This window comes from Podarcis gaigeae (genome assembly GCF_964106915.1).
Source record: "Podarcis gaigeae genome assembly, chromosome: 1".
Taxonomy (NCBI): Eukaryota; Metazoa; Chordata; class Lepidosauria; order Squamata; family Lacertidae; genus Podarcis; species Podarcis gaigeae.
The window spans coordinates 29,467,917-29,495,225 of NC_139678.1; the positions used below are offsets into that span (position 1 = coordinate 29,467,917).

Consider the following 27,309-nt stretch of genomic DNA (forward strand, 5'->3'; position numbering starts at 1 on the left):
TCAGTTCCTGCTTAAACTGGCTTGGCCTCTCCTACACTGAACAGTCACATTTTACTAGATGCCAGGATTGGACACCCAACCTCCTTTCCATTCTGAACAGAGCAAAGATCTGAAGAGCTTTTCCACGGAAGTGTTCCTGTTGGTGGTTTTACCCACTGACAGGAGGTGCTGATGGTCCTCTCTCTCTCTGCTTTTTTAAATGAGGTAGCCATTTTGCATTATGTTAAACATGCCGCGGCAGCCATTTTGTGACTGGCACCCATGGCATTTTCTCAAAATTCCAAATGCGCCCACTAACCAAAAAAGGCTAGTGACCCCTGATTATTTTTAAATGAGGTATTCCCCTGTTTCTCTCAAACTGGGAGGAATGACTCTTCAAAAACCATGCCTGCAACCCACCAATTATATTAGCTGTGGCTGGTGAAAGTAAGAGTTCAACAACCTGCGAAAGGCACCAGGCTGGGAAAGGCTTTTTTGGTTTAAGGGAAATACCCTCAGGCCAAACAAGATGAGCCAGTCCTGGTCTAGATAATGCAGTTTTATCAACACAAAATAAATTAAGAATCTTCTCCTCTACCTTATAGCCTTCACATCAACAGATCTGAGCATCATCTCAAATTCCACATGTTTTTGTAGTCTGTTATTCCACCATAATATTGTTACAATAGTATAAGGTTTGGGAATGCATGGTTTTTTTGGTAACATGTGGTTCTTCCCTCAAAACTAGGTAGTACAACATGGCTGTGGCTGGTTAAAGCTGCAATGCGAGCCTATATATCTGCATTACATTGGGCTTTGAAAAGATTATGGCAAATTCCAGATGGAGTCAAACACACTAGGAGAGCTGGCAGCCCCATGGCAGATGGAATTCAGATCAGTAAAGATGTTTCTTTATAACACAGCAGCCACTGGAGCAGCAACAGGGTGCTTGGGTGCATTAAAACAAAAGGACAGAAATGAAAACGTAGAATAGATTACAAGGACAATGACACTGAAAAATGAGACTGTGCCACCCGTGTCAGAGTCAAAATAATAGAAAGCATTAGTCAAGCCCAAGAAATCACATGATTGACATACGAATCGTAACTTTTGTGGTACAACAAAAAAGGCAAGGTGTATGTTGGATTGGGTTGCTTTTGTTTGCCTTCTGGTTTCTGGGCTCTGAGGATTTACTGGGCTTGAGTTATTAAGCTTTCCCCCACAAATTGTATTTTTAAAAATAAATGTTTGGTTTAAAAGAAGTAAATTACATCACTGAAGGAGCCACTGCTTTATATGGGGGGTGTGGGTGTGCGAGTGCGAGTGCGAGCGCACAAGCACACAAAATAAAACCCGAAAAAGTCAAATAAGTTTACACCTTTTTGCCCCATAAGCTAGGGCTGTCATACATCCAGGATTTCCCAGACATATCTGGGATCTGTCCATCGGAAACAGTGTCCGGACAGAATTTACGAAAATTGTTAAAATTGTCTGGGGAAACCCAGGTGTATGGAAATCATGACAGAAGTGTTGAATTTTTGGTAAATTTCCTTTAAAATAGCAAAAAAAAAAAACACCTTCATTGTTCAAAGTTGTTCAACTCAGCAACCCTACTATAAGCACCTCTGACATGGCACTGAATTCGGCACTTATGTGTTGGCAGAGCACATATTTGAGCCTGTGGGATAGCTCAGTTGGTAGAGCACGAAACTCTTAATTTCAGGGTCCCTTCCAACTCTACAATTCTATGATTCTATGAAGCACAATGTAATTGTGATTATATGGGTTGGCTAACCTTCTCAGAGAGTATAAATACAAAAGTTTCTGTCTCAAAACAAGAGATGGGGCTATACATTTCTGAACTACTGGTCTAAGATTGCGCAAGAATCTTGTGCCTAGTGCCGTATAAGCTTTAAGCTTATATTGGCTTTACACCAATTTAACTGTAATGGCTTCCCTCAAATGATCTTGGGAACTGTAGTTTGGCAAGGACACTGCAGATTCTGTTAGAAATCCCTAGATCCCCAAATACAGCCACAGTTCTCTGTGGAAAGGTAATGACTATAAGACAAGTTTCTCTGTAGTATAAATGTGTCCCAAGAATTGCTTTAAATGTGATTTCTTTTTCCTACACAAAATAAGCTCCCCGTAGAAAACCTCATACATCATCATGTCTGGAAAAAAGTGTTCTATTTATATTGAAAAACTGCCGCGTCTATGGAAGTTACTCCACAGCAAAATACTTGATGGTGACAAAATAAATTTTGGCATTGTCTTCAAACTGCTCATGGATTTTGTTTTGTTTTTGGTTTTTTACATTGAGATTTATCTTCATGTAGGAAAAAGGTTGCACAACTAACTCATAGCCGTTTCACTCTAGCAATCCTTTTCTTTGCTCTTAAAGCAGCTTGTTATCTAGCCAACCTCAGATGGGGAACACGTAGCAATGGAACTCCTGCAGTGGTCATCCCCCATTCACTTAGAAAAGAGGCCTTTGAAGAGGGACTTCAGGTCACCTTCAGGTGGGGTGTGTGAGAGAGAAAAGCCCATCCTGACTCTCCAAAGTCACTCTCCACAGCCACAGCACCTTAGGCACTTGCCCAACCCACATGGGCCATGGAACCTGGAGAGAGAGACTAAGCCACCGCCCGTCCGAGCCTGCAGCAATGCTTGCACAAATCCTCCGGCCCCCTTGCCCTGTTCCCTTCGTCCCTTGCCGTTGGAGGCACACACAGCTGGTGCCGATTTCCTGGCTCGCGCTCCATCTTCATTTTGCTCCAAGCTCGATCATTTGCGCTCTGATTATCTCTCATTACCAACGACCTTGCTGTAATGAGTTTTAATCTGCCTCGTATTAATTAGAAACATTTTCATTAGCCAACTCGATTTTGGGTAAATAGCTAATAGAAGCGTCTGGGCTGCGATTAGTTATCAATAGGGGTTGTTAAGGGGGAGGAGCGAAATGTGTATAGGGAGCAGCTGTTCCCCATCTACATCCCAATGAGGCAACAATGGAACCCTTCTTACAAGGCCTCTTTAGAAAATCTTGGAAGCCAGGACTAATTTAAAAAAAAATAATAATAATACCCAAGAACATAACACACTGGGCAGGACTCAGTGAAACAAATGGGAACTGCTCAAGAGCAAAGCAGGACACCCTCCCATCAGATGTCAAAGCGATAAACAACTACCTGACATTCAGAAGACATCTGAAGGCAGCCCTGTTCAGGGAAGTTTTTAATATGTGACATTTTAGTGTATTTTTCATCTCTGTTGGAAGCCGCCCAGAGTGGCTGGGGAAACCCAGCCAGATGGGCGGGGTACAAATAATAAATTATTATTATTATTATTATTATTATTATTATTAGTCATGGTCCACCACTGTGCTCTTGAGCTGCTCCTGCCCATTTCACAATTATCTGGCCCATGGTATTCTCAGACCCACGAACTGGGTGGAGACAGAGATTGTAATCCAATTCCAGAGTTACCCAAACTAAAGGTCACTTCTACATATTCAGGGCACAAGGCTTCCCTCAAAGAATCCTGGGAATTATGGTTTACCTCTTCACAAAGATATGATTCCCAGAACCCTTGACAAACCACATTTCCCAGGATTCCTTGGGGAAGCCATGTGACTTCAGCCCACCTAACATCTCTGCATCTATCAGTGTAACCCAGTCTTCAGAACAGGGGTGGCTGGCTTGTGGCTGTCCAGATCATGTTGGATTTCATCTCCCATCAGCCCCCAGGCAGCATGGCCAAAGTCAAGTATGAAAGGCATTGGAGCCCAGCAACATCTTGGCAGCAACAGGATAGCCACCTCTGCACTAGAACTCTAGATTTGGGCTTGGAGAGTTTGGATTAAATCCTGGTCTTGAACAGTTCGTTTTACCTATGCAGAGAAACCAGCAAGTAAAACTTCTCATTTATAAAACGCATTTGTTTAGAATTATGGTCTCTGTTGTGTCTCTAAAACTGAATTTGTATAACATCATTTCCTTTCTACTAGGGTCAAGCCAGATATGATGCAGGAGGTTGGCAATGCTCTTCCTTTTCTCTTGCGGAGGTAACAGCATTTCAAGAGTGTGAGAGATATACATTGCAGAAAGGATATAGGAGAGAAGGCTTGAGCACCCTCTCCTAAAGACACTGCTAATTAGCGAAACAAAAACTGCAAGAAATCCTAATCATGGAGCTCTTCTCTCTACATCACATCTGGCCCAGCCCTCAATCATTCTTGCAATATGATTGTCTTGTGAACCACACTTTTTTACATAATGGCCACCACATGGGAAGCTGACTGAAAAGCTTCTGAATTAAAAACCACCACCTTCTAAATCCCACTGCAGCTCTCCTGCACTCCAATCTAGATCCCATCCATACCAAACGTTTCAAGCACATTTAATGAACATGGCTCCCCCCCCCCACACAAAGCATTGTGGGTACTGTAGTTTAAGGGTGCTTAGAGCAGTGTTTCCCAACCTTGTGCCTCCAGATGTTTTTGGCCTACAACTCCCATCATCCCTAGCTAGCAAGACCAGTGGTCAGGGATGATGGGAGTTGTAGGCCAAAAACATCTGGAGGCACAAGGTTGGGAAACACTGGCTTAGAGCTCTGGTGGGTAAACTACAGTTCCTTGCAGGGAGCCATGTGCTTTAAACATACGATGTAGATGAGTGTTCAATGTGCAAAGAAAGGAAAAGGATTGGTTATGTCCATGGAGCAAACAGTGCTGCCACTGCCCCAGGTCTGTAGATCCCTGGTGGGAAGAGTTGCCTGTGAAAACAGACCTCACATATTTTGATGCACCAGACTCCTGCAAATCCACCAGCAGATACTTCCCAAGTCTTGCCTGCATTGGCAATTGAGAACATTTGTTCTCTCCCTCTCTTTTATGGTAACCTTACAAATATTCTGACCTCTGGCAACCCTGAATCTTCCAAAGCTTAGCCTACCTACCATACTTCAGCTGGCATGCACGGGACTTGCCTTCAAAGCCTATTATTTTTATTGCCGTCCTCCTCTCAGAAAGGCATAAAGGGTGGGAACATTTGACCTCCCCTGTTCTCTAGACAGAGGATCTGTCGTCATGAAACCACCAACTGGTCCAAGCTCAGCTAAAATTAATGGGGCTGAAAGGTTAGAGGACAGAACAGAGGGTCATTTGCACAATCTCTCCAATTAAGGGCAACCCATGAACCAAAATGGATTTCCAAAAATGGGATGACATTACCTCATATTAGGAAGGAGGCCAATAATGCTGATTGACAAGTCTAGCAATGAAGTGTCCGGAGGACGGCGTTTGGTTCTCCAACCGCCTCATGGCTGTGGAAACTTTTTATCTGAATGTGTGCGTGCTGCTTTGCCAAATTAAAATGTGAACAAGTGTACATCACAGATGATATGGAAAGGCAGAAGAGCCGCAGCAAAACCATACAAAGCATTTCAGGCAACTGGATCCTGTGTGACTATAGCTTTCAGTTCAAGGCAGTTGTAAACAATAATACAGTAGACACAGTTCCCTTTAAATCATGGCCATGAAAATGAGGAATAAGGAACGTGCAAAACCAAGAACACTAGCAAAAGCAACTCCTAAAACTGGGCACCCAACAAAGTCAAGTTTATCGCATGCAAGAAAAAATGCAAACTGCATATTCATCCCAAACTGCATATTCATTCCACGCTTTTCAGTGCATTTCCTCATCACTTTCCTAACTGCAAAATGTATGTTGCTGTTTTGTTTAAGTGGATTTGTTACGAGGGCAACAGCACACTTTAATTCACTTAATTGTGCAAACCTAAATTTCCAGTACACGCAAAATACTGAGGCTGGAGGCGACCTTCACCTCAATGGCTTTTTACTTACTCTCCTTAAGGCGGCTGCTTATTCAGAAACTAACACAACAGACCCTACTTGCATGCAAATTCAGTCAGAGTCAGTGGGAGTTGGGCCTCAGTAAAAATCAGGCAAGGAGCTCAAGCTCTGACCCTTCGACAGAAAGCTGAGTAGAGCATTGCCCTGACCCTGCTTTGCATTCGTAAGTTCACTAGCTTTAATAAAATACACACGCGCTGCATTAAACAAGACCTACACCGGGGGGACACACCTGTGGCTCCTCATACGTTGTTTGACTACAAAGCCCATTATCCCTTGCTACTGGCGATGCAGGTTCAGGCTGACAGGATTTGAGAGGCCAGCAATATCTGGAGGGTTGCAGGTAGGAAGGAGACATGCAGTCTCATTCACATTTAAAGGCGTGCCAACTTAATTTGCACTATCAGAAACAATAAGCAAACTGTGAAACACAGAAATCCTTTGAAGTTTATACTTCTCTGAATTTTGCACTGCAACTCTCCAACCAGGTAATGCATACCAAAAGGGTGCATTAAAATGCATATATTATATGAGAGGAAATTACTTCAGGGGGGAAATGTGCACACTGGGCAAAAATGTGTATAGTAGGAGAAATTCACACTAAAATAAAGGTGAATATTCATGTGGGCTTTTAACAAAATCACAAGTCAATGTAAGGAACTGACCTTAAGACTGGGGGGAAAATGGAAAACTGAGGAAAACTGTAACTGACAGATTCATTCATTGCTAGCCGCAGGTTAGCCGCCCCTGTCCTACTCTTCTCCATGTTTTAAACTCCATTTTCTACTGATCAATCCCTCCAGCTGCCTGATCATTTTATGTTGCTCTCCTTTGAATGTCCTCAGATTTGTCAGTATTTTGGTGGCATTTAATATGCTAATGAAGTAAGAGGGAGAAATGGGATGGATTGTGGTGCATCAATGAACACAGATGTCTAATCACCAAAAAACTGGCTTTACCTAGAACTCTGAATAACTCTTGGGCAGCTGGGTATTTTTAAAGACTCTACACGACTTCTTTTTGGCATGTGAGAAAATAGACTTCCTTTAAAGGGCTTCTGCTTTGACCTGAAGTTCCACTTATGGTAAAAAGTCAGGCACAGTGACGGGGGAAAGTATTTGATCCCCTGCTAAATTTGCCCGTTTCTCTGACGAAGAAATGACCAGTCCATAATTTTAATGGTAGGTTTACTGTAGCTATGAGAGACAGAATAACAACAGGAATACCCCCAGATGCAAAGACCACCACTAAATATTCAGCAGTTGTTGTCAGGCTGTAGCATTAATTGATTGCATGGCTCATTCTGATTTCCAGAACCAAGTAAATTATAGTATAGTACAGAATTAGTAGGGCAGCCCCATGGGAGCATGGGCTTATCCACACTATATATTTAAAGCATTTTTATCCCACTTTAACCCCAGAGAGTCACTGCCAGTCAGCAGGGACGATACTGGGTTAAACAAATCAATGGCCGAACTGAATATAAGGCAGCTTCCAGCGTTCCTAAATTTGCTGTTCGTTATTTAAATGAACTGTTTAATTTGTTATTTCTTAAGACCCTGCTTTGCCAAGGGTTTGGCCACATTCAAAGCATGTGTCTGTTCTGCTATGCTTGCTGCATCAGTGAAAAGGCAGATTGCCAGACTAATCTGCATGTTTACTAAAGCTTATTAGGGTTTCTTTCCTTTAGCAATCAATAAGCTATCAAATCCTTAATTGCTAACCCAATCGTGCTTCTGCTGTTTAAGCATACATAAGTTCTACCGTGGGTTAATTAAAAATAAGACTGTATGTTCCAAGTTTGCTTCTATGGTTAGGTATCAGGTTAATGGGGTAAAATGTAATTATGTCAAGTGTTGACACGGAGCGACCTTCCTCAATCCCAATGCCCCCCAGGTGTTTTGGACTACAATTCCCACTGGGTGCACTGGCTGAGGCGGATGCGATTTCTAGTGCAAAACACCCAAATGGCACCAGGTTAGGGAAAGCTGGCATGGAGAATAGCAGCTTAACTATTGCAGCCCACTTACAGATAGGTAGCCGTGTTGGTCTGCCATAGTCAAAACAAAAAAAAATCCTTCCAGTAGCACCTTAAAGACCAACTAAGTTAGTTCTTGGTATGAGCTTTCGTGTGCATGCACACTTCTTCAGATAGCCCACTTGTCTGCATTAAAGATCTAGCAATTGGGGGGGGATGTAACCTATTCCATTTAACAACAAGAGCAAAATTGGAGCTAATAGCCTTATAAGTCACAGTCTGATCTGTACCTGAAATATTACCGAATTCGCTAGCCTGGTCTCCATGGCGGCACCTGATTCCAAATCTGGCAGTTGCCATGGAAGCCTAAATAATGTTTTCCTTCAACAGGGCAGGTTTCTAACTCTTGTAAATATGGGCGGAGGGGGACCTTTAAGAAATGTGTGGGCAATATCTGATCACAAAGGCCTTGGTGGTACAGAAAGTATCTGTCTTCTCCATCACATAATCAACCTCCTCTCTCGACAGAGCCTTCTCTACTGAATTTGAACATGCAACAGGAACATTTTGAGAAGATCAACCCTATTCTGGGGGGGGGGGGAGTGGTCCTTTAACTCATCCTCCCTCTCCAAATTAAGCCTAAGTACATGTAACAGGAATGCTTGCATATTCTTCCCTAGTTTAGCACCATGACTCCAGTTCCCTCCCTCCCCATCTCAGATTTTGGTTTGTAAGCCCCTCAGGGCAGGGATCAATCCCTTTGCACCATGCACAATGGTGGTGCCTTATAGAACCTATTTCTGCAAAAAGAACCTGGTAGACACAAGCGCTTTTAAAAAGAACGGAATTGGCTTGCAGTGGAAAGGTTCTGTTTACGGTCAAGTTGGGCCCATTATGATTGTTATTCTTAATTTTTCAATTTGCCCTCGGCAACAAACTGATATGCTAGTTTGCTGCTGTATATAGATAACATGCTTTATATCATGTGTCTGAGAAAAGCCTGATGTTTTAGTACATAAATGCCCAATACCCTGCCAGCCAAAACTTGTAGAAGACAGGAAGAAATCTCTTCCATCGGCCTATTAATCTGCCATAGCAAGAGACTTCATAATTAATTTGTCCCTAACAGTTCCCTTGTAATAGCGGCAAGAAAAATATTTCAGGGATGGCAATTACCTCTGATGTCAAAATGATGAGGAAAACAAATGTTCAACCATCAACAAAAATATCAACACCTTCCCCCATTCCCCTGTCCCTATCATGGGTGACAGAGCTGCACACTGGAATTGCTATGCAATTAATTACGGGGCATGTTGTGATTGAAACAACATTTTCCAACTGAATATAAACATTTTTTTAAAAGCATTCCAGGTTTGGGGGGGGGCATCTGTCACTGGGGAATGGCAAGAGGGGGGAGGTTGGTGCAGTAGTGGCCTAATCTATGCCTCTCTTCCTCTTTAATTAACTACACATATGTCCCACAATTTACAAGCAGTCAACAGTTTATTTATATATTTAAGAAACATCCATTAATTGCACATATGTTCCACAATTACTCAATCTCAAGCAAGTTAAGGTGGGCTAGATAAGATAAAACACAGAGCGAGAAAGAGGAGGGCACACACTTGCTACAAGGCGAGATTGTGGGTTTGGATTTATTTAAAATCCCACAAATCATCATACATGGATTTTGCAAATGACTGCAGCTGAAGCCATGCCATAGCTTGACCATCTGTATTGTGCAAAGCCTTCCAGAACTCAGCAAACAAAGCTAAGGGTACATTCTGAAATAAAATGTAACTTTGCAGGGCTGCTTTGGCGACACTTTGGAAGATTTAACTCTTGCGGAATATAGCAGCAGACTTCCCAAAGCCTCCCCTTTGAGTTGCTAACTCCACACTTTTTTAAAAAAAAGATCTGCAGTGATGCAAAGAGGAGAGTACAGCCATTCTGCTCTTCATTATGAGCATGTTATCACCATTTCTACTTTCCCCCAAACAGGGAACAGATTCACTCTCCTTCTGGCGTGCGATGAAGAAACAGCAACTGCTGTCTGAAGCCTGGTGAATTGTAAGGAGCAGATAAAAAATACTGTTCTCACATAATTATTTTAAAGTAAAGATCCCAATTTGTCCTGGACTCTGTTTTTTAACAACAGCAACAACAACAACTGCTTTCTGTTGTCATCAGTGTATGTAATATCTTAAGTTATCCGTCTACATAAATGCAAGAAGCCTCAGCCCTGAGGGTTAAATGTGGCCCTCGGTGCCTCACTATCCCACCCCTGGGACTTTCCTCAGGCTACACCTGTATGCCAGACCACGTCCCTCACTGGACACGCTCCGTGTACTCCCTCAACAACTGTTTCCTGTTTGCCTAGGAGGCAAAATGAGTGTGAGAGTGTGTGTATATGTGTAGAAACCTGTGGCATTTGCATGGATGGAATGCAGCCTTACAGCACAAAGTTTAGGGTCACATCCATTGCTTCATCCATTTTTACCTCTAGCTTTGTCCACCAATGGCACACGGCCTCCATAAGATGAGGGGATGAGCTCTCAGGCTGAAAAAGTCCCCCCCCCCCATCCCTGCTCTATGCAGACACAGGGCTATATCTAGCTTTGACTTAATAAATAATAGTAATAGTAATAGTAATAGTAATAATAATAATAATAATAATAATAATAATAATAATATATATTATTTATACCCTGCCCATCTGGCTGAGTTTCTCCAGCCACTCTGGGCATTAAATACAGCATTAAATATTAAAAACTTGCCTATACAGGGCTGCCTTCAGATGTCTTTTAAAAATAGGATAGCTGCTTATTTCCTTGACATCTGATGGGCGGGCTTTCCACAGGGTGGGCACCACTACGAAGAAAGCCCTCTGTCTGGTTCCCTGGTTCCCTCACTTCTCACAATGAGGGAACCGCCAGAAGGCCCTTGGCGCTGGATCTCAGTGTCCGGGCTGAACGATGAGGGTGGAGACACTCCTTCAGGTATACAGGACCAAGGCTGTTTAGGGCTTTAAAGGTCAGCACCAACACTTTGAATTGTGCTCGGAAACATACTTTAAACACGTTGGCTATATAATGCACGAAAAGTGTAATGCTGGTGGTCAACAAGAGGTTTAAAGACTCTCTCAAGGCAAATCTTAAAAAATGTAGTATAAACACTGACAACTGGAGAACACTGGCCTGCGAGCGCCCCAACTGGAGAACAGCCACTTACAGACTCACTGTTAGGACCGTGTTCATGAAAGACAATCTTACTCAGCTACAAATGACAGAAGAAGAGGAAGAAGAAGAAGAAAGCGGGAAATGTCAGTTTTAGGATTTTTATGCCACTGCCTACCTCACCTACCCACTCTTTTAACATATGTGCCCTTCAAGAGTACTGTATGCTGCAGCTATGATCCTGTAACCATCTCCAGACTTTGGGATGCTCCCAAGTATAGCTCAATATGGCCTTGTTCGAAGATGATTGCCTTGATTTACAGAAGCAAACACACTCATTCTTACCCATCTTACTGGATCAATCACCCGGACAATTCAGTTATTCAGGCAAAGGCTACAGACACAGACTTCCATTTTATTGTTTCCAAATTAAATCAGCAGTTGCTGCAGCTTGGGGGTGGGGGTAGGGTGCACCTTTCATCTAAGCAGGTTAACCAAGGTCTTAGATTAACTGCCAACATTTAGGTGGACCCTTGAAGGCTGACTCACACAACCAGGAAGGGTAGCCACTCCAAAAGCTGCCCATGTCAGCTTACCCCTAGTTGTCAGCCAAGCACACACAGCTGCTGCCATGTGTGAAACTAAGCCTTTTGCACAACACTTGAAAACTGAGTTTCCCAGCATTTGCAGTAACACATACAAAGCTTAATCCTGCACACAGCTGCACACAAGCAGCTGGCAACGGGCAAGGAGTGGGCATCCGATTTTTAAATTTATTTATTTAGCTTACTCTGTCAAGCCTTTCCACCAGAAGGGCTTCAAAGCAGCGAACATATGAATCAACCCAATGGTTATGCGAATCACCCTTAAGATCCTTCCCTGATTTGGAGAAGCATCTACAAGCCAATACCAATTTCAGTTATCCCCTTGGCACTGACGGAGCAGGGTAAAATGAAGACGTTGGCTTGACAGGTAAGCTAATTGTGTGTTAGCCTGAAGCACCTTCCTTCATCTGATACACTTTAGGGAGATTTTGATAAGGTCACTGGTTTAGCAGAAGAAGCCCACAGAATTTATGCTAAGTCTGCTACTCAATCCTTGCAAAAATCCTTTACATGATCCAGTGGCTAACTTGCTACAACAAGTCTAATACTGTACTGTACCAGCAGTCCAATATCTTTTATATATGGTAAGCGTACCAGGGGGAAACAATTTAGTCCTGTTGCTCTTCTTCTCTCGTAGTCCGTGTATAAATTCATCAATGCTTTCCTGACCCAACAACTCACTGAGCATGTGCAAATATCTCAAAATGAAATGGTGGTTTTCATTTTAGCGTATTGAAATTTTTAAATTAAAAAATACAAGGCTTCCTTCGTCCTTCCTCAAAGCAAGGCTACAAAGCAAGTGTAGATGGAGCAAGTTTACAGATGGAGAGCTTATATTACCTTTTTTATAGCTAATAATAGAACAACTTATCACTTTTGCTTTCTTAGAAAGTTAGTCTGGCTGGTTTTATACCATGTCTAAAGGACCCCAGGTACTGAGTTATAGTTCAAGGCATTGGCAAACAGCATATGAGCTATGGCACATCCCCATGTTTGAATGGACACCCTTATCAGCTGCTATGGTGGCCCAGTACAATTGGGTACAAGGATCTTACCCTTTTAACAGCTGTGGAGAAGAGGGAATTTCAGCAGGCATGGCATGAAGTCTACACATGCTGAAATTCCCAGTTCTACACAACTATTAGTGGCCTAGGAGCCCTGTCCTATGTTGTATCCGGCCACACTAACTGCTGTATGAGCGTCCCCCTGAGCTGCTCATTTTTGCGAAGTTTTATTTTTCCAAGTAAAGTTATGGTAGTTATTTGGAAATGAAGATTTCTGTCAGAAACCATACAGACAGTTAAAGAAGTTAGAGTCACTGTGACTACAGTGGTAGGGAGGGCTACATGGTACATTTCCTTAAATAAATTGCACTGCCTTTTAAAACACACACACACTAGGAGCCATCCCTTTGGATTAAGAATTGTTTTCTTCTTTCACCCCTCCCCAAGTGATGTTCAGAATCTAGGACAACTTCTACAAGGTAGATGGAAATTTATTACGGTCCCAGACCAGTTTTTCTCCTATAAGAGGTCCAGATATCAACAACAATCCGTACAATGTCACCTAACAAGAGCACAGTGACCTTTGCTTTGCAAGCTGAGATGTTTCCTGTGGCCTGAAAAATCCATTTGGTACTCAGACAGCTAAAAACACTGTTTTTAGCGCGCGCGCACACACACACACACACACACACACACAGCCCTTTTAATAACCATTTGTGCCCTTCAGCACAACCACGGAGGGAAGCTGAGCGGAAGCCTGCCGTGCAGAGGCATCCAACAGTACAGAAATGGATCCGTACTCCTGCCTTTGGTAATGCAGATGAGCCCACAAAGTGGTGCAATTCGCTTGTTAACATAGTCCAAACAAACCATGGTTTACTGGGGATGAGCAGCACGCTGGTGAGTGCTGCTCATACTGTGCCCACCCCAGCTTTTGCTGTGCAGGGAGGCAAGAAACCACAGCACTGGGTTAGAACTGGTGGAAGCCATTGCTTTGTTGTTGGTTTACTTGTCATGGTTTGCTTGGAGAGAAGCTAACCATGAGTGCTGGTTCGCTAAACCAGCACTGTGATTTGTTTCCTCTTGGCACATAAGAGGGAGAAGCAGGGTGGGTGCACTGCTAATGAATGGTCTGGCATTGCTTGTTTGGACTTTGTCTTACCATTATGTGCAACTTGGGCTTAATATAACCTTAACTGGCTTGGGAGCGGAATCACATTTTTCTAGCAACAGCATACCAGGGTTTGAGTGCTGGTATCTCACAAAAAGTGTTGAGTGGGAGTGGAGGCAATAATCTGGATCCTATACTGCAAATAGGGACGCAGGTGGCGCTGTGGGTTAAAGCCTCAGCGCCTAGGACTTGCCGATCGAAAGGTCGGCGGTTCGAATCCCTGCGGCGGGGTGCGCTCCCGCTGCTCGGTCCCAGCGCCTGCCAACCTAGCAGTTCGAAAGCACCTCCGGGTGCAAGTAGATAAATAGGGACCGCTTACCAGCGGGAAGGTAAACGGCGTTTCTGTGTGCGGCTCTGGCTCGCCAGAGCAGCGATGTCATGCTGGCCACGTGACCCGGAAGTGTCTCCGGACAGCGCTGGCCCCTGGCCTCTTGAGTGAGATGGGCACACAACCCCAGAGTCTGTCAAGACTGGCCCGTACGGGCAGGGGTACCTTTACCTTTACCTATACTGCAAATGAGTAATATCTCTGCATTTATTGGACAAAGACCCTATTATTTGGGAGAGTATTATCAAACTATAGGGTTGGGTAGATCTGGGGCCTTCATTCGAATGGCTTTTTTTGCAAAAGAGCAGTTTACATTTAGGGTAGGTTTCAAGACAAGGCAAAACCAATTTCCCAGAGTCACCCTACAAAGGAAAGTTTTCCATTGGGGGGAAATTGAGGAAACTAGAATTAATAGGGCTTCTCCTGACTGGCAAATTGCAAATATGCCTTCACACCTCTTTTACACATGGCACTCATTATCAGTGAAATCTTTATTGAATAGAAAACTATATGGCATTGTTGTTGGCTATTATTTTTTGTACACCTCTTTGAAAGCCACGTGTCCCCAAAACTCTCCAGATTAAAAACAAGAGAGAGAGACTCAAGTACAGCCTGTCACCACGGCAAAGATATATCCCCACCACTGCCACTTCACAATCCAGTACAAGAGAAGGGGACATCACAATGCTGGCAGTGAACTGGGACAAACATGAAAAGAGCCCCAAGGATGGAAAACCAGTTTTGCTTTGTTTTTAATTGTCATGGAAAGGGCCGAAGTTCTTTAAGGTGATAAATCTATTAGGCCTATCTTTGATCCAACAACAAAGGAACAGCCCCACCTGGAGGTGACATATGGGAATAAATCAGGGAAAGCAGAATTTTATTTATTTATTTATTTATTTAGATAAAATGAAATAAATAAATAAATAGAATAGAACCAAGTGCAGGCCTGCAAACCAGAGAGAAGTATCTTCTTTGTGAGTGGCATATAGCTCAATCCTATCTTGGGAATTAAATTAGACATGGTTTAAATAACTGTTCTACTAACAGTATGGAAGGACACAGAGACTTCAGAGAACAATATGGATGAAGGATTGCCGGAACAGGAGGGTGAGGTGGTAAAATTGGAGGCAACAGATGGTGAAATGGAGAAGTCCTTCATCTAAGTGCCTAGACTAGAGAAATGAAACAACCAAATGGCAGAATTGGGAAGTTGGAGGAGTGGAATGGAGTCATGGATGAAGAGATGAAGAGACAATCCTGAGCTGGCAGTGATAGAGTTGAGAGTGAAAGGTCTCTGTGTACAACTTGGAATCAATTCAGATGACAAAGCTATCAAACCTCTGTCACTTTTCTTGGGGGGGGGGGATAGAAGAAGCGTAAATGGATGAACTATTTTTAAAAAATCAAAATGGAAAACTATGGCAAATACAACAGGTAATGGGAACAGAAGATACAGAACCAGGTAAAAACTAATAAATACATAATAAGTAAAGAACTATGGGAAATTATTTTAATGAATTATCATAGCTGAGAAACTCTTGTGTGGACAAAGATGGAAAAACCTATTATTGTTTAATATGGAGGAATGGTTGTTGAAGTTATTGGAGACATTTTATTCTTTTACAAAGCCCCACACAGCTTACGTTCAGGGTACCTTAGGACTGAATGAACCTTTATATTCCACCTCAATCACTGAAATTATCTGAGGGTCATTCCCCAAGTTGGTGAGACTCATCTGACAGTGACATAAAACCGAGCCTTCAGAGTCCTCAGCCCAGTTCTGTGGGATGCTCTGTTTTAACCTTTAAACGTCTGCTGGAAACTTTTCTGTGCCACCAAGCTGATTCAGGCAATCAAGTAAGTATCTTTCTATGATAGTAGGTGATCCAATTTTAAATTTCTATGTGCTTTTTACATGTATATAGGGTTGTTGTGACCCACTTTGCCCCAGAGAGGCAGGGGCAACCCAGTCAGATGGGCGGCATACAAATAAATAAATAAATATATAAACTTCAGGTTTTGCTTAAGAAATAATTAAAAGGTGCAGTGGTGTTAGCAGTGCTCCCAGTTTTAGGGACTGGCTGAGGTTCGGTCTCCTCCAATTCTTAGTACATTTGTGCTGTCAGCAGTCAAATCCTAGTTTGAGTTGAGGAGACAAAAAAAACTCAGCAGTATCAGCCTAGAATTCTCCTGACATCATAAAAAAATTCCCACTGCAGCTCCTCACACGGCATCGGAACAAATTGCTCAGATAACTTCAGCTCAAAAAAACCCAGTACCTCAGAAGCACAGAATATCCCAGTTCTGCTCGCCAAAATAAAAGAGATAATTAACCTCCCCAAATGGCCCTGACACAGCAGTTCTGAAGCCAAAAGAGTTAACTGGGAGAAAGATGCTTGCTTAATATTTCTGGAGGATCCAAGCAAGCAGGTTTGGTTTCATTTCCCTACAGAAAGAAGTAAATAGTCCCCCAATTTGCTGCCCATAAAGCGATGCTAGGAACTGCCTGGCTGTGAGAATTAGCAGCAAGAGCAGCTCACACATGAAAGGAAAACAGAGAGGAACTGATGATGTTTCCTTGAAGCTAAATAGGAGCCTGCTAGGTGCCCATGGGGAGCCCATTCCCTGCTTAATCTTCTTTCTGTGTAATTGTTTCCTAATGACAATGTCCTTGTTTGGCCCCAGCAGGCTCAGGGACCGGGCCTGGCACTGAGGTTTCCTATCTCCCAACTACCATTTATGCCTCTTCTATTAAGCAGCACATACTATTAATTACAGGGCATTGTCCACAATCACAGCAGACACCATCTCCAGGGATAAAGCAACAGCTACAAGGTGAGAAGTGAAAAACAGAGTGTACCTGTACTAGTTAAAAGCATGAGAGCAAAGTCTCTCATATGGCAACTCGGAGATTTCCATCTCTCGCACACCGAAATAATATTCTGTACCACAAAACAAGTTTTGGAAGGAAGCACATACAAAACTAGGGTTGCCATATTCCCAAAAGTGAAAATCAGGACAAAGTTGTTTTTTCCTTTTTTCCTTTGTTTTTGGGTCAAAGTTGTTGAACTTCTTTTGGGAACATCTCCCCCAAAAACATTTGGGGGCTTTTCTTTGATTTTTTTAAAGCATATTTTGGAAGAAGAATAAATTGCCCTGCTTGCCAGTTTTCCCAGACATTTTGCCGATTTAGCGAAAATCCTCCCAGACGCCATTTTGCTGCCTGATTCCCGGATGTGTCCAGGAAAACCCAGACGTATTGCAGCCCTATACGAAACTCCAGTACAGTGGTACCTCGGGTTAAGTACTTAATTTGTTCCGGAGGTCCGTTCTTAACCTGAAACTGTTTTTAACCTGAAGCACCTCTTTAGCTAATGTGGCCTCCCGCTGCCGCCATGCCGCCAGAGCACAATTTCTGTTCTCATCCTGAAGCAAAGTTCTTAACCCGAGGTACTATTTCTGGGTTAGCGGAGTCTGTAACCTGAAGCGTCTGTAACCTGAAGCGTATGTAACCCGAGGTACCACTGTATTAGAAGATTCATAGAACCAGTTTCTTGGGACTATTTTATTTCAATTCAAGAGGAAAAGAAAAGGGTTTGGGCAGCATTGCTAAACTAAGGGAATGTTAAGGAGAAACAGGCAGGCAGTGCAAAGGGGGGGGGGATTATCAGGGCAGAACGAAAAAAAAGAAAACCAGCAAGCTGGTTTAAGGCTTTCCACACAGGAAGTGGAACAAAGCAAATACTCCAACTCTGCACAGCCTTTTTTTTTCTCCTTCACCATGACTTGTAAGCCATACTGCTATGGTTAAAAGGAGAGTTCAGCTTCTTAAGGAAGTCCGGTAGTGATTACAGGTTTGATTGAACACTGTCCACCAGAGAGTGAAGTGGATTTCAATTAAGTATTTTTATTTTTTACGGAGAGCACTGAACAGCCTGGTGGACATCAGGTTTCTATCCATCCAGGTCTAGCCTGGGGAGGTTCAAGGCTACAGGCTTCAAGGCACACAGAGAGAGCACAGCAAACATCTTCTTGATACGCATTGCACTAACTAACCACTAACCTTGGCAAAGCTTGAATGCTGAATCATGGACAACTAGGCTGCCAAGTAAGAAGGATGCAGCTGAGATGAACTGAGCCTTTCCCCCATACATTAACCGAAAAAACATCAGCCGGCGCCTGACAGAGGTTAATGAGGCCATGGAGACACAAGGCCAAGGGTCAAAGCTTCGGGGGGGGGGGGCTATTGGCAACAACCATCCAACCACAAGCTGCCTGCAGCACAGAAGGAAACCACAATCAACTCTTCTGTAGGTAAAGGTGTCAAGGTCATTATCGCTCTTAATCAATTGCACTAGGGCCAAGGAAGATTCCAGAATGGCAGGATTGCAGTCTCGAAGCTTCAGATCTTTCAGAAATCTGCATCCCTTAACAGCAAGGTACACCAGCCTTCTCAAGACTGTGTGCACATTTGGATTATGGAGCAAGAGCCGTGGGCACCACACCCTCTGCCTCCAGAAAGAAAGAGAAAACACACACACAGAGGTCACGTTTCCAATGAATCTGGGTGCAAGTCATGTATTGCTGCAAAACTCTCTAGCTGCTGTTGCTGCTACTTCTACTGATTTTCCACTTCTTTCTGCAGTGTGAGATGGGCAGCAGTTGTCCAGCCAACTTCCCCCTGGTGTCTTCTGAACTGCATACAGCATAACTTAATCTGACCATCATTTCTTTCTTTTTCATCACTCTTTTGGGATGCTCTCAGTTTAACTTTCTAGTTAGTTGCTTAGGTGGCAATATATATGTATATTACTTTAGCATCTTCTCAGGCACAAAGTAGGCATGGCATTAAATGCATCTTTGCATTTACCGTGCACTTTTTAAATAATGCAAGTAGCAGCCACCATGGAGAAAAGGTGAGAACAGATAAATCTTGGTATCATTGCAGGCGGGTGGCGGGGGTTAACACTTTCCTCCCCTGCTTATTTTGTTTCGTCATTTAGTCGTGTTCGACTCTTTGTGACCCCATGGACCAGAGCACGCCAGGCACTCCTGTCTTCCACTGCCTCCCGCAGTTTGGTCAGACTCATGTTGGTAGCTTCGAGAACACTGTCCAACCATCTTGTCCTCTGTCGTCCCCTTCTCCTTGTGCCCTCCATCTTTCCCTACATCAGGGTCTTTTCCAGGGAATCTCTCTTCTCATGAGGTGGCCAAAGTATTGGAGCCTCAGCTTCAGGATCTGTCCTTCCAGTGAGCACTCAGGGCTGATTTCCTTCAGAATGGATAGGTTTGATCTTCTTGCAGTCCATGGGACTCTCAAGAGTCTCCTCCAGCACCATAATTCAAAAGCATCAATTCTTCAGCGATCAGCCTTCTTTATGGTCCAGCTCTCACTTCCATAGATCACTACTGGGATTCCGAATAGAATTTGCTTCTCTGAAGCTACTATTTGCTTTAGGAAGAAAGATCCAATTAGCATCAATGGGACCTTTTTCCCCAGGGCAAATAGCACCATCAGCTAAGCTATTGTGCATCAGGTCCACAAAAGGGGAGGAAAGCATTAACCCCCTGCCTGCCACAATCCTAGACACACAAAGAGCCCTGCACTGTACTTTGAAGCCCAAAGTGTCTTCTCACATCATTGCGTGGCGAGTTCCCGCCCCCCACCAGGATAAATAAAGACACGAGACACCATAATTAAGGTTAATTGGGCGAATTAGGCCACAACTTTATTGAATTCAGGAATGAGAGGCATTGGCTTAGGCATTGGTGCTATCAACTATCCGGCTCCAGCCCATTTGCTGGAGACACGGGGAAGGGTTAACCTTATATCGGGGGAGACTCCCGCGAGGCACCTCGGCTAGGAGCTCCCCCGGGTCACCGCTCTGGGGCGTGCCTTTGGCCCACACCTCCATAGGCTTCGGACAGGGCCACGCCCCCCGGAGTCCTTTAACGGACCACCCTTCGCTCACTGGGGGGAGGTGATGGCATTCCTCCCCCCCACACACATCCTCTTAACCCCTTCTTACCAATGCCTACCGCCACACGAGCCATCGCTCGCCGCCAATACTCTCATGCCTGAATCCAACCCCTTATCCCCTTTGCTATATCCATCAGCCAAATATCATTTCCAGCATCCGAGAGATGCACGCCATCAGCCAAATATCATTTCCCGCATCCGAAGATGCACGCCATCAAACCGGTAGAGGGCCTCACCGTTGAGACATATGCCCCGGAGGTCACTGGCACTCCCACCCAGGGCTGCCACTCTACGCACCACCGCCAAATATCATTTCCAGCATCCGAGAGATGCAAGCCATCAAACCAGTAGAGGGCCTCACCGTTGAGACATATGCCCCAGAGGTCACTGACACTCCCACCCAGGGCTGCCACTCTACGCCTTTCTGTAAGCTAACTCATATCGCCTAATTGGATAACTAAAGCATCTGGGGGGCCCTCCGCTGCCGCTCTGGCCCTAATAGCGGGCAACATTCCGGCCCAGCGCATTCCCCTTGGAGAGATCCATTGATGTAGCTAAGGTGCGGCCCGAGACCGGAATTGATGGCGCGGACCCAGGCCCAATGCACAATGCTGTGCCCAATTATCCAGGTGCACGCCCTCATAGAAAAGAGGGCGAGCCCCCTCTGCACCGGCCCTAAATAGGGCAGACCTGGCCGGGATTCCCCTGTTCTCGCGGGGGCTGAAACCAGCCCCCGCTCACGTGGGGGTGGGCGTGAAGCCCGCAACCCCACCTCCTGGGCAGGCCGGAAGTGGCTTTGTTAGGTGGGCAGCACCACCCACTAATCAAAGGATCGAGACCACTGGCCAGATGCAGTTTCCCCACCCATTAAGAAGGTCATACTAGTAGAGCCACCAATGTTAATAGGTCTACTCTTGATTATTACTTCATTTTATCTCTCCCCATGGTTTAACTTGCGGTTTTATTTTTTTAAAACAAAAAAAATTCCTTCCAGTAGCACCTTAAAGACCAACTAAGTCAGTTCTTGGTATGAGCTTTCGTGTGCATGCACACTTCTTCAGATACACAGATACACAGATACTTCAGATATACAGATACTTCAGATACACTTCTTCAGATACACACTTCTGAAGAAGTGTGCATGCACACGAAAGCTCATACCAAGAACTGACTTAGTTGGTCTTTAAGGTGCTACTGGAAGGAATTTTTTTTGTTTTGACTATGGCAGACCAACACGGCTACCTATCTGTAACTTTTATTTTTTAGCATTGTATGATGGCTTGTATGCTATTTTGGCTTGTATTTTTATATTGAATGGAAGCCACCTCAGGGGAGTAGCTACCCTAAAAGGAGACTAATTTTTTTAAAAAATAATTATTTAAAGTCTTCCCACAGATCCTCTCTGGTGTTCCAAGGTGCCCTCTTGGAAGTTCCCCCGCTCTCAAAAACATGGGGGGATGGTGCCCCAGAGAGAGCATTCTCTGCAGCAGCATCCAAACAATGGAACTCCCTCCCTATGCAAGTGTATCAAGCATCTCCATTATATAGCTTCTGGAGTTTTGCTGAAGACACACCTTCTAACCTTGGCCCTTGACAGTTAAGGTTTATGTGAGCACACCTTTTTTTGAGATATATTGGTTGCTTTCCTAAATAATTTTACTCAGTGTTAACATTGTACGATTATATGGTTGCAACCCACCCGGGAATCTTGTGGTGAAGGGCAGGCATGAAATCTAACAAACAAAAGAACAAAGCTGCCACCTTTCAGTCTTCAGCAAGAGGCTCCAGGAACAGAAGCAACTCCAGATAAGAAATGTAAGGCATCAGGAGAAACATCATAATTTTTATCCTTAATGGATAATGTGTCAGGTTCCGTTTTTAAATCGCACTTCTCAGGAACATCCAAACAACTCCATCAGATGCTGTCCTTAGTTTGCTTAGTCGTTTCTCATTTCTTCAGGAAGCTGGATCCACATAACTTTCCTTTTCATTCTCCCAAAGACCAGGGGTCAGCAAACTTTTCAGCAGGGGGCCAGTCCACTGTCCCTCAGACTTTGTGGAGGGCCAGACTATATTTTTTGGAGGGGACGGGGGGAAATCAACAAATTTGTATGCCCCACAAAAAACCCAGAGATGCATTTTAAATAAAAGCATACATTCTACTCATGTAAAAACACCAGACAGGCCCCACAAATAACCCAGAGATGCAGTTTAAATAAAAGGACACATTCTACTCATGTAAAACACGCTGATTCCTGGACCGTCCATGGGCCGGATTTAGAAGGCAACTGGGCTGAATCCGGCCCCCAGACCTTAGTTTGCCTACCCATGTCCCAATCCAACTCTCTCTCACACACACATTTATCTTCCCTGTAGCCACTGCCTTCTACCCAAGGATTCCTGCTAACCCGATCAAGTAATCTGTGTTTTTACATCTGCACTAGCTGAATTACCAACTCTACGCATCATTCCAGGCTGTGGGAAGTCAAATCCATTTCTTCTCCAGCCCTTAAGACTGCAAAGTCAGCAATCAGGTGGGCTTGCTTTGAAAATAGCCTTTGATAAGGTACTCTCCCCTCCTGTTGGCCCTTTACCTGTGATTTGACAGACTCATATTCTTCTGTCCCGCGTGAAACACTCCGGAGAGAAGTGAGGTAGTCAAAGGTAATAACTGCTGTCTGCAAAACAAGTTAGAAACAACAGCATAAGCAAAGTATCCTATGGCTCATTTTACTAAAATGAGTTTGTATGTGAAGTATGGTCCTTTCTTAAGCCATTGGGCTTCACTGCTCCCACTTCTATCCGTCTAGAAATGAATGCTCAGTTCAGAAAGCTACCAGAGCATCCCAAGCACACTGGGTCCTCACCTTCCTCCTAAAACCTTTGGCACTTTGTTTAGAACTCATTTCCAAATTCAGGTTTACCCTAAAGCATGAGTGGTCAGGCTTCAGAATGGTCAGATTGTCTCTGGGCACATTCTCATCCTGGGAATTTGTCTTCACTGAACTCAAAATGATTTTACCAAAAAGTCCCTTCCAGGTTTCAGCCTTTTCTCCATTACAGCAGCAGAAATGAAAATGTCATTTTGTCAAAGAGTTGTGAGTCAAAAACCCTTCCTGATCTCCTACAAGCCATCCAGAGATCTACCAGTAGATATCTATCTACTTTCTGCCCACCAATACCTAAAAATATATAGGGCAAGTGTAAAAAAAAGATTACAAGAATTATGGACTACCTTTTAGGGAATAATCTCAATAGTACAACCTTTCTGACGAATAGATCAGGGGTTTTCTAATTCAGACATGCAGAACATGAAGCCAGGAACTCAGTGGAAACAATGGTCTGCCCTGGCCTGTTCATCAACAAGGGACTCAACAGTCTGAAGTCCTGACAGAAAGCAGCCTAAAGCTGGTGGCATCACAATCTACTATAGTGACATCATATCTGTTGTCATAGTGACTAAATATTAGGCCTTAGCATGGATACGACTTGGATACCAAGACAACAAATAAAGATCCTATCACACACCAAAAGCATAGATCCAGATGGTTCAGGAAACAGAAAACTGTCTTTTCTGAATTGTCACCTTTACTAGATCATTTCTCTGCTTTGTCTCTGTAAGGTTATGCAATCTAATTAAGGTTGCTTTTCCACCCTATTCCTGACACAAGTTTTGTGTCTTTAACAACTTTGCAATGGGCAGAAGTGCAGCAGGTGATGTTTCTCCTACAGAGCTGCAGCTGATGTATCTCTGACAGCTTTTGAAGGCACATACTACCATCTCTCAGAAAACAGAAAGGTGGCAAATGTAAATTAGAGCAACACCAGACTACTGGGGATCCAATGAGCTGGCGGGGAGGGATCTGATGCAAATCTGAGCCTGTACTTAGAGAGGTGGGTTGTGAGAGAATGGAAGCAGAAGGGATGGTGTTCACAACGTACCTGTAACATTTGCTTAAGATTGCTCTCAACCTTGAGAACGGTGGACCTAAACCAATCCATCCAATCATCTCAAGAATCAGGAACATTCATATCCTATCAGTTAGGGAGCCTGTGGCCCTCCAGAAGTTGTTGGACTCCAGTTCCAATCAACCCCGGTCAGCATTACCAACGGTCAGGAATGATGGGTGTTGTAGTTTAGCAACATCTGGAGACCCACAGGCTCCCCCTCCCTGCTCTGTTGCAGGGGGGTGGGTAGGAAATGACAGAAGTGCTCAGTAAATGGGTAAAAGCATTCCTTTAATAGAAATCTCTAGGTCCCAGCATACTGATTTTTGTTGTGTTGTTGTTTAGTCGTTTAGTTGTGTCCGACTCTTTGTGACCCCATGGACCAGAGCACGCCAGGCACTCCTGTCTTCCACTGCTTCCCGCAGTTTGGTCAAACTCATGCTGTTAGCTTCAAGAACACTGTCCAACCATCTTGTCCTCTGTCGTCCCCTTCTCCTTGTGCCCTCCATCTTTCCCAACATCAGGGTCTTTTCCAGGGAGTCTTCTCTTCTCATGAGGTGGCCAAAGTATTGGAGCCTCAGCTTAACAATCTGTCCTTCCAGTGATTTTTGTACTTTCGATTAAAATAATGTTGATACCCACCTCCTGCACAATTTCTGTCATATTTTATATCAGCTTTTCCCTAGATTCTTTCTATATTCCTTTTACGAGTTTCCCTTTTTCATCAAATGTCGCAACACAAGTGCTCTAAAATATGGATTCCTGATGAAAAACGCCCGCTGTAAACCAGAAATACTCAAATCAGGTTTATTACATGGCAACATATAAGTCCTGTGGATTTCAAGATGACTTTATGCTTTCCCTCACACAAGATGCCAGATTGAAACTTACTGTGGCAAATGCTCTGCCTACTCGAACAACTCCAAAATCGTTGGGATCCAGGTGCTTGTTGCCATACAGGTAAAACCCAGTGGTGGCTGCTGCTGCAGTGGCCAACGATGCGAGTTTTAAAGCCCTTCTGGCCATGGCAGCAAACACTGAGGAGAAATAAAGCAGAAGTCATGACTTGATGGGGCAGATGTGAGAGAGATTCTCAAATGAGTTGGCAGAATGAGAATTACAAGACAAATGGAGGGTGCATGGGCCTAGATTTGGGGAATGGGAATCCCAGACATTCCTATTACAATGTCAAATTTTCCTTCGTGTGCAGAAGGAACCAGGTTAAAGACCTTGCATCTCCAGTTAAAGTGATTTCATGCAGCAGATCCCTGCTTGAGAACTTGGAGAGTCACTACAAATCAAAGGAAGCAGTTCTGTGTTTGATGAATCAATGATCTCAGGCTCAGTGAGTACAAGACAACCTCCTCTGTTCAAATGTAGGCTAAACTTTACAGCAAAGTCTTTCTTAACTATAGCAACCACCATCACCACCATCGTCATCATCAGTACAAAGGAATGTGGTAGTCTCTGTGGAAAAAGAAGAGATGAGGAAGGTGCTGAAGGGAATCAACCCAAGGAAGGCCACAGGGCCAGATGGGGTAGCTGGAAGGGTACTGAGAGACTGTGCAGACCAACTAGCAGGAGTTTTCACTGGGATTTTAAATCGATCCCTAGCCCAGGCTATTGTTCCATCCTGTCTAAAGTCCTCTACTATCGTTCCAATAGCAAAAAAATCTAACCCGGAAGATCAGAATGACTTTCGTCCAGTAGCACTCACACCTATAATCATGAAGTGCTTTGAAAAGCTGGTACGAAATTATGTCATTGCCTGTTTACCAGAGGGACTGGACACATTCCAATTTGCTTATAAAACAAAAAGATCGACAGAGGACGCTGTGGCGATTGCCCTCCATGCCGTTCTTGCACATTTGGAGCAGCGGGGGGGTTATGCCAGACTGCTTTTTTTAGATTTCAGCTCGGCATTTAATACCATTCTACCACAACGTCTGGTGTCTAAACTGGAAGATCTGGGGCTCCCGTTATCACTTTGTGGGTGGATATCGGCCTTTCTGTCGGACCGCACCCAGAGGGTTCGGTTGGGCCCTTATACCTCTAATACACTTAAGACTAACACAGGAACACCACAGGGATGCGTACTTAGTCCGCTCCTTTATATTCTCTACACGTACGATTGTGTCGCTGCTCACCTTAGTAACAGGGTTGTCAAATTTGCAGATGACACAACCGTGATTGGGCTCATCTCTGAAAGGGAGGGTGAAACGGACTATAGAGATGAGGTGGAGCGGCTGACAGAGTGGTGCAGAGCTAACAACTTGCTCATAAATACAAGGAAGACAAAGGAGCTTGTGGTGGACTTCGGGAGACAGAAGAGCAATGTCCAGCCACTTCTGATTGATGGGGTCTGTGTGGAGAGGGTAACAACGTTCAGATTTTTGGGTATTGAATTACAAGAGGATCTGTCCTGGAGTGTCAACACAAGGGGGCTTGTGAAGAAGGCACAGCAGAGACTGTACTTTTTAAGAATCCTAAGGAAAAACCATCTTCCGCAGAAACTGCTGCTTGCCTTCTATCACTGTGCCATTGAGAGCGTGCTCACTTATGGCTTATGTGTGTGGTACGGAAGCTGTACTACCCAGGACAGGATGGTGTTGTGCAGAGTTGTTAAGGCAGCAGAGAGCATTGTTGGCTGCCCACTCTCCACCTTAGAGCAGATTTATGCCACAAGGTGCCATAGGAAGGCACTGGACATAGTAAAAGATCCATCGCATCCTGGTCACTGTCTCTTCGAGCTCCTGCCGTCGGGACGGAGATACAGGACGATGATGACAAGAACGAGCCGTCTCAAGAACAGCTTCTTCTCCAGAGCGATCTCGGCCCTGAATGGGAAACCTGGACTTTGAAGTCATCTAATCTTCCTTGCTGTATTATATTATATTGTTTTAATTAGTGTTTTTATAGTTGTTCTGATTTTAAGTGGAGTGCCCTATCTGGGTGGATGGAGCAGCCAAGTAATTTCGTTGTCCCTGAGAGGGGGCAATGACAATAAAGATATTATTATTATTATTATTATTAGTTCCGTATGTTAGCCAGGATGGTCACAGAATCTTCCATTTTAGGTTTGCACTCAGTGGGTGGGGACCTTCAAAACCATATTTTTCTTTAATGAATAAAGTTTTGATTCCTATTGCTTTCCTTTTATAGTAGCTGTTGAGGCCTAGTTCTTTTTGGCAGCAATTGCTTTTAAAGAAATCCACCTTCCTTTTCAGCTCTCTTTCCCCCACCTTCCTTTTATTATTTTTTA

General features: G+C 44.0%; 1 protein-coding gene across 4 annotated transcripts in view; it reads right to left on the bottom strand.

Moving 5' to 3' along the window:
* Positions 1–27,309, bottom strand: part of ADCK1 (aarF domain containing kinase 1) — a 110,657-nt gene that overhangs the window by 79,947 nt on the left and 3,401 nt on the right. For 3 of the 4 annotated variants that reach the window (XM_083735225.1, XM_083735221.1, XM_083735222.1), the window contains exons 2-3: positions 24,939–25,084; positions 22,694–22,777 (exon numbers count right to left, since the gene is read on the bottom strand). In XM_083735225.1, the coding sequence (XP_083591351.1) occupies positions 22,694–22,777; positions 24,939–25,073 (219 nt within the window). In that variant the 5' untranslated portion in view covers positions 25,074–25,084. Of the gene's footprint in view, positions 1–22,693; positions 22,778–23,121; positions 23,173–24,938; positions 25,085–27,309 lie in introns of those variants that run through there. The other variant, XM_083735224.1, reaches the window with a different exon arrangement.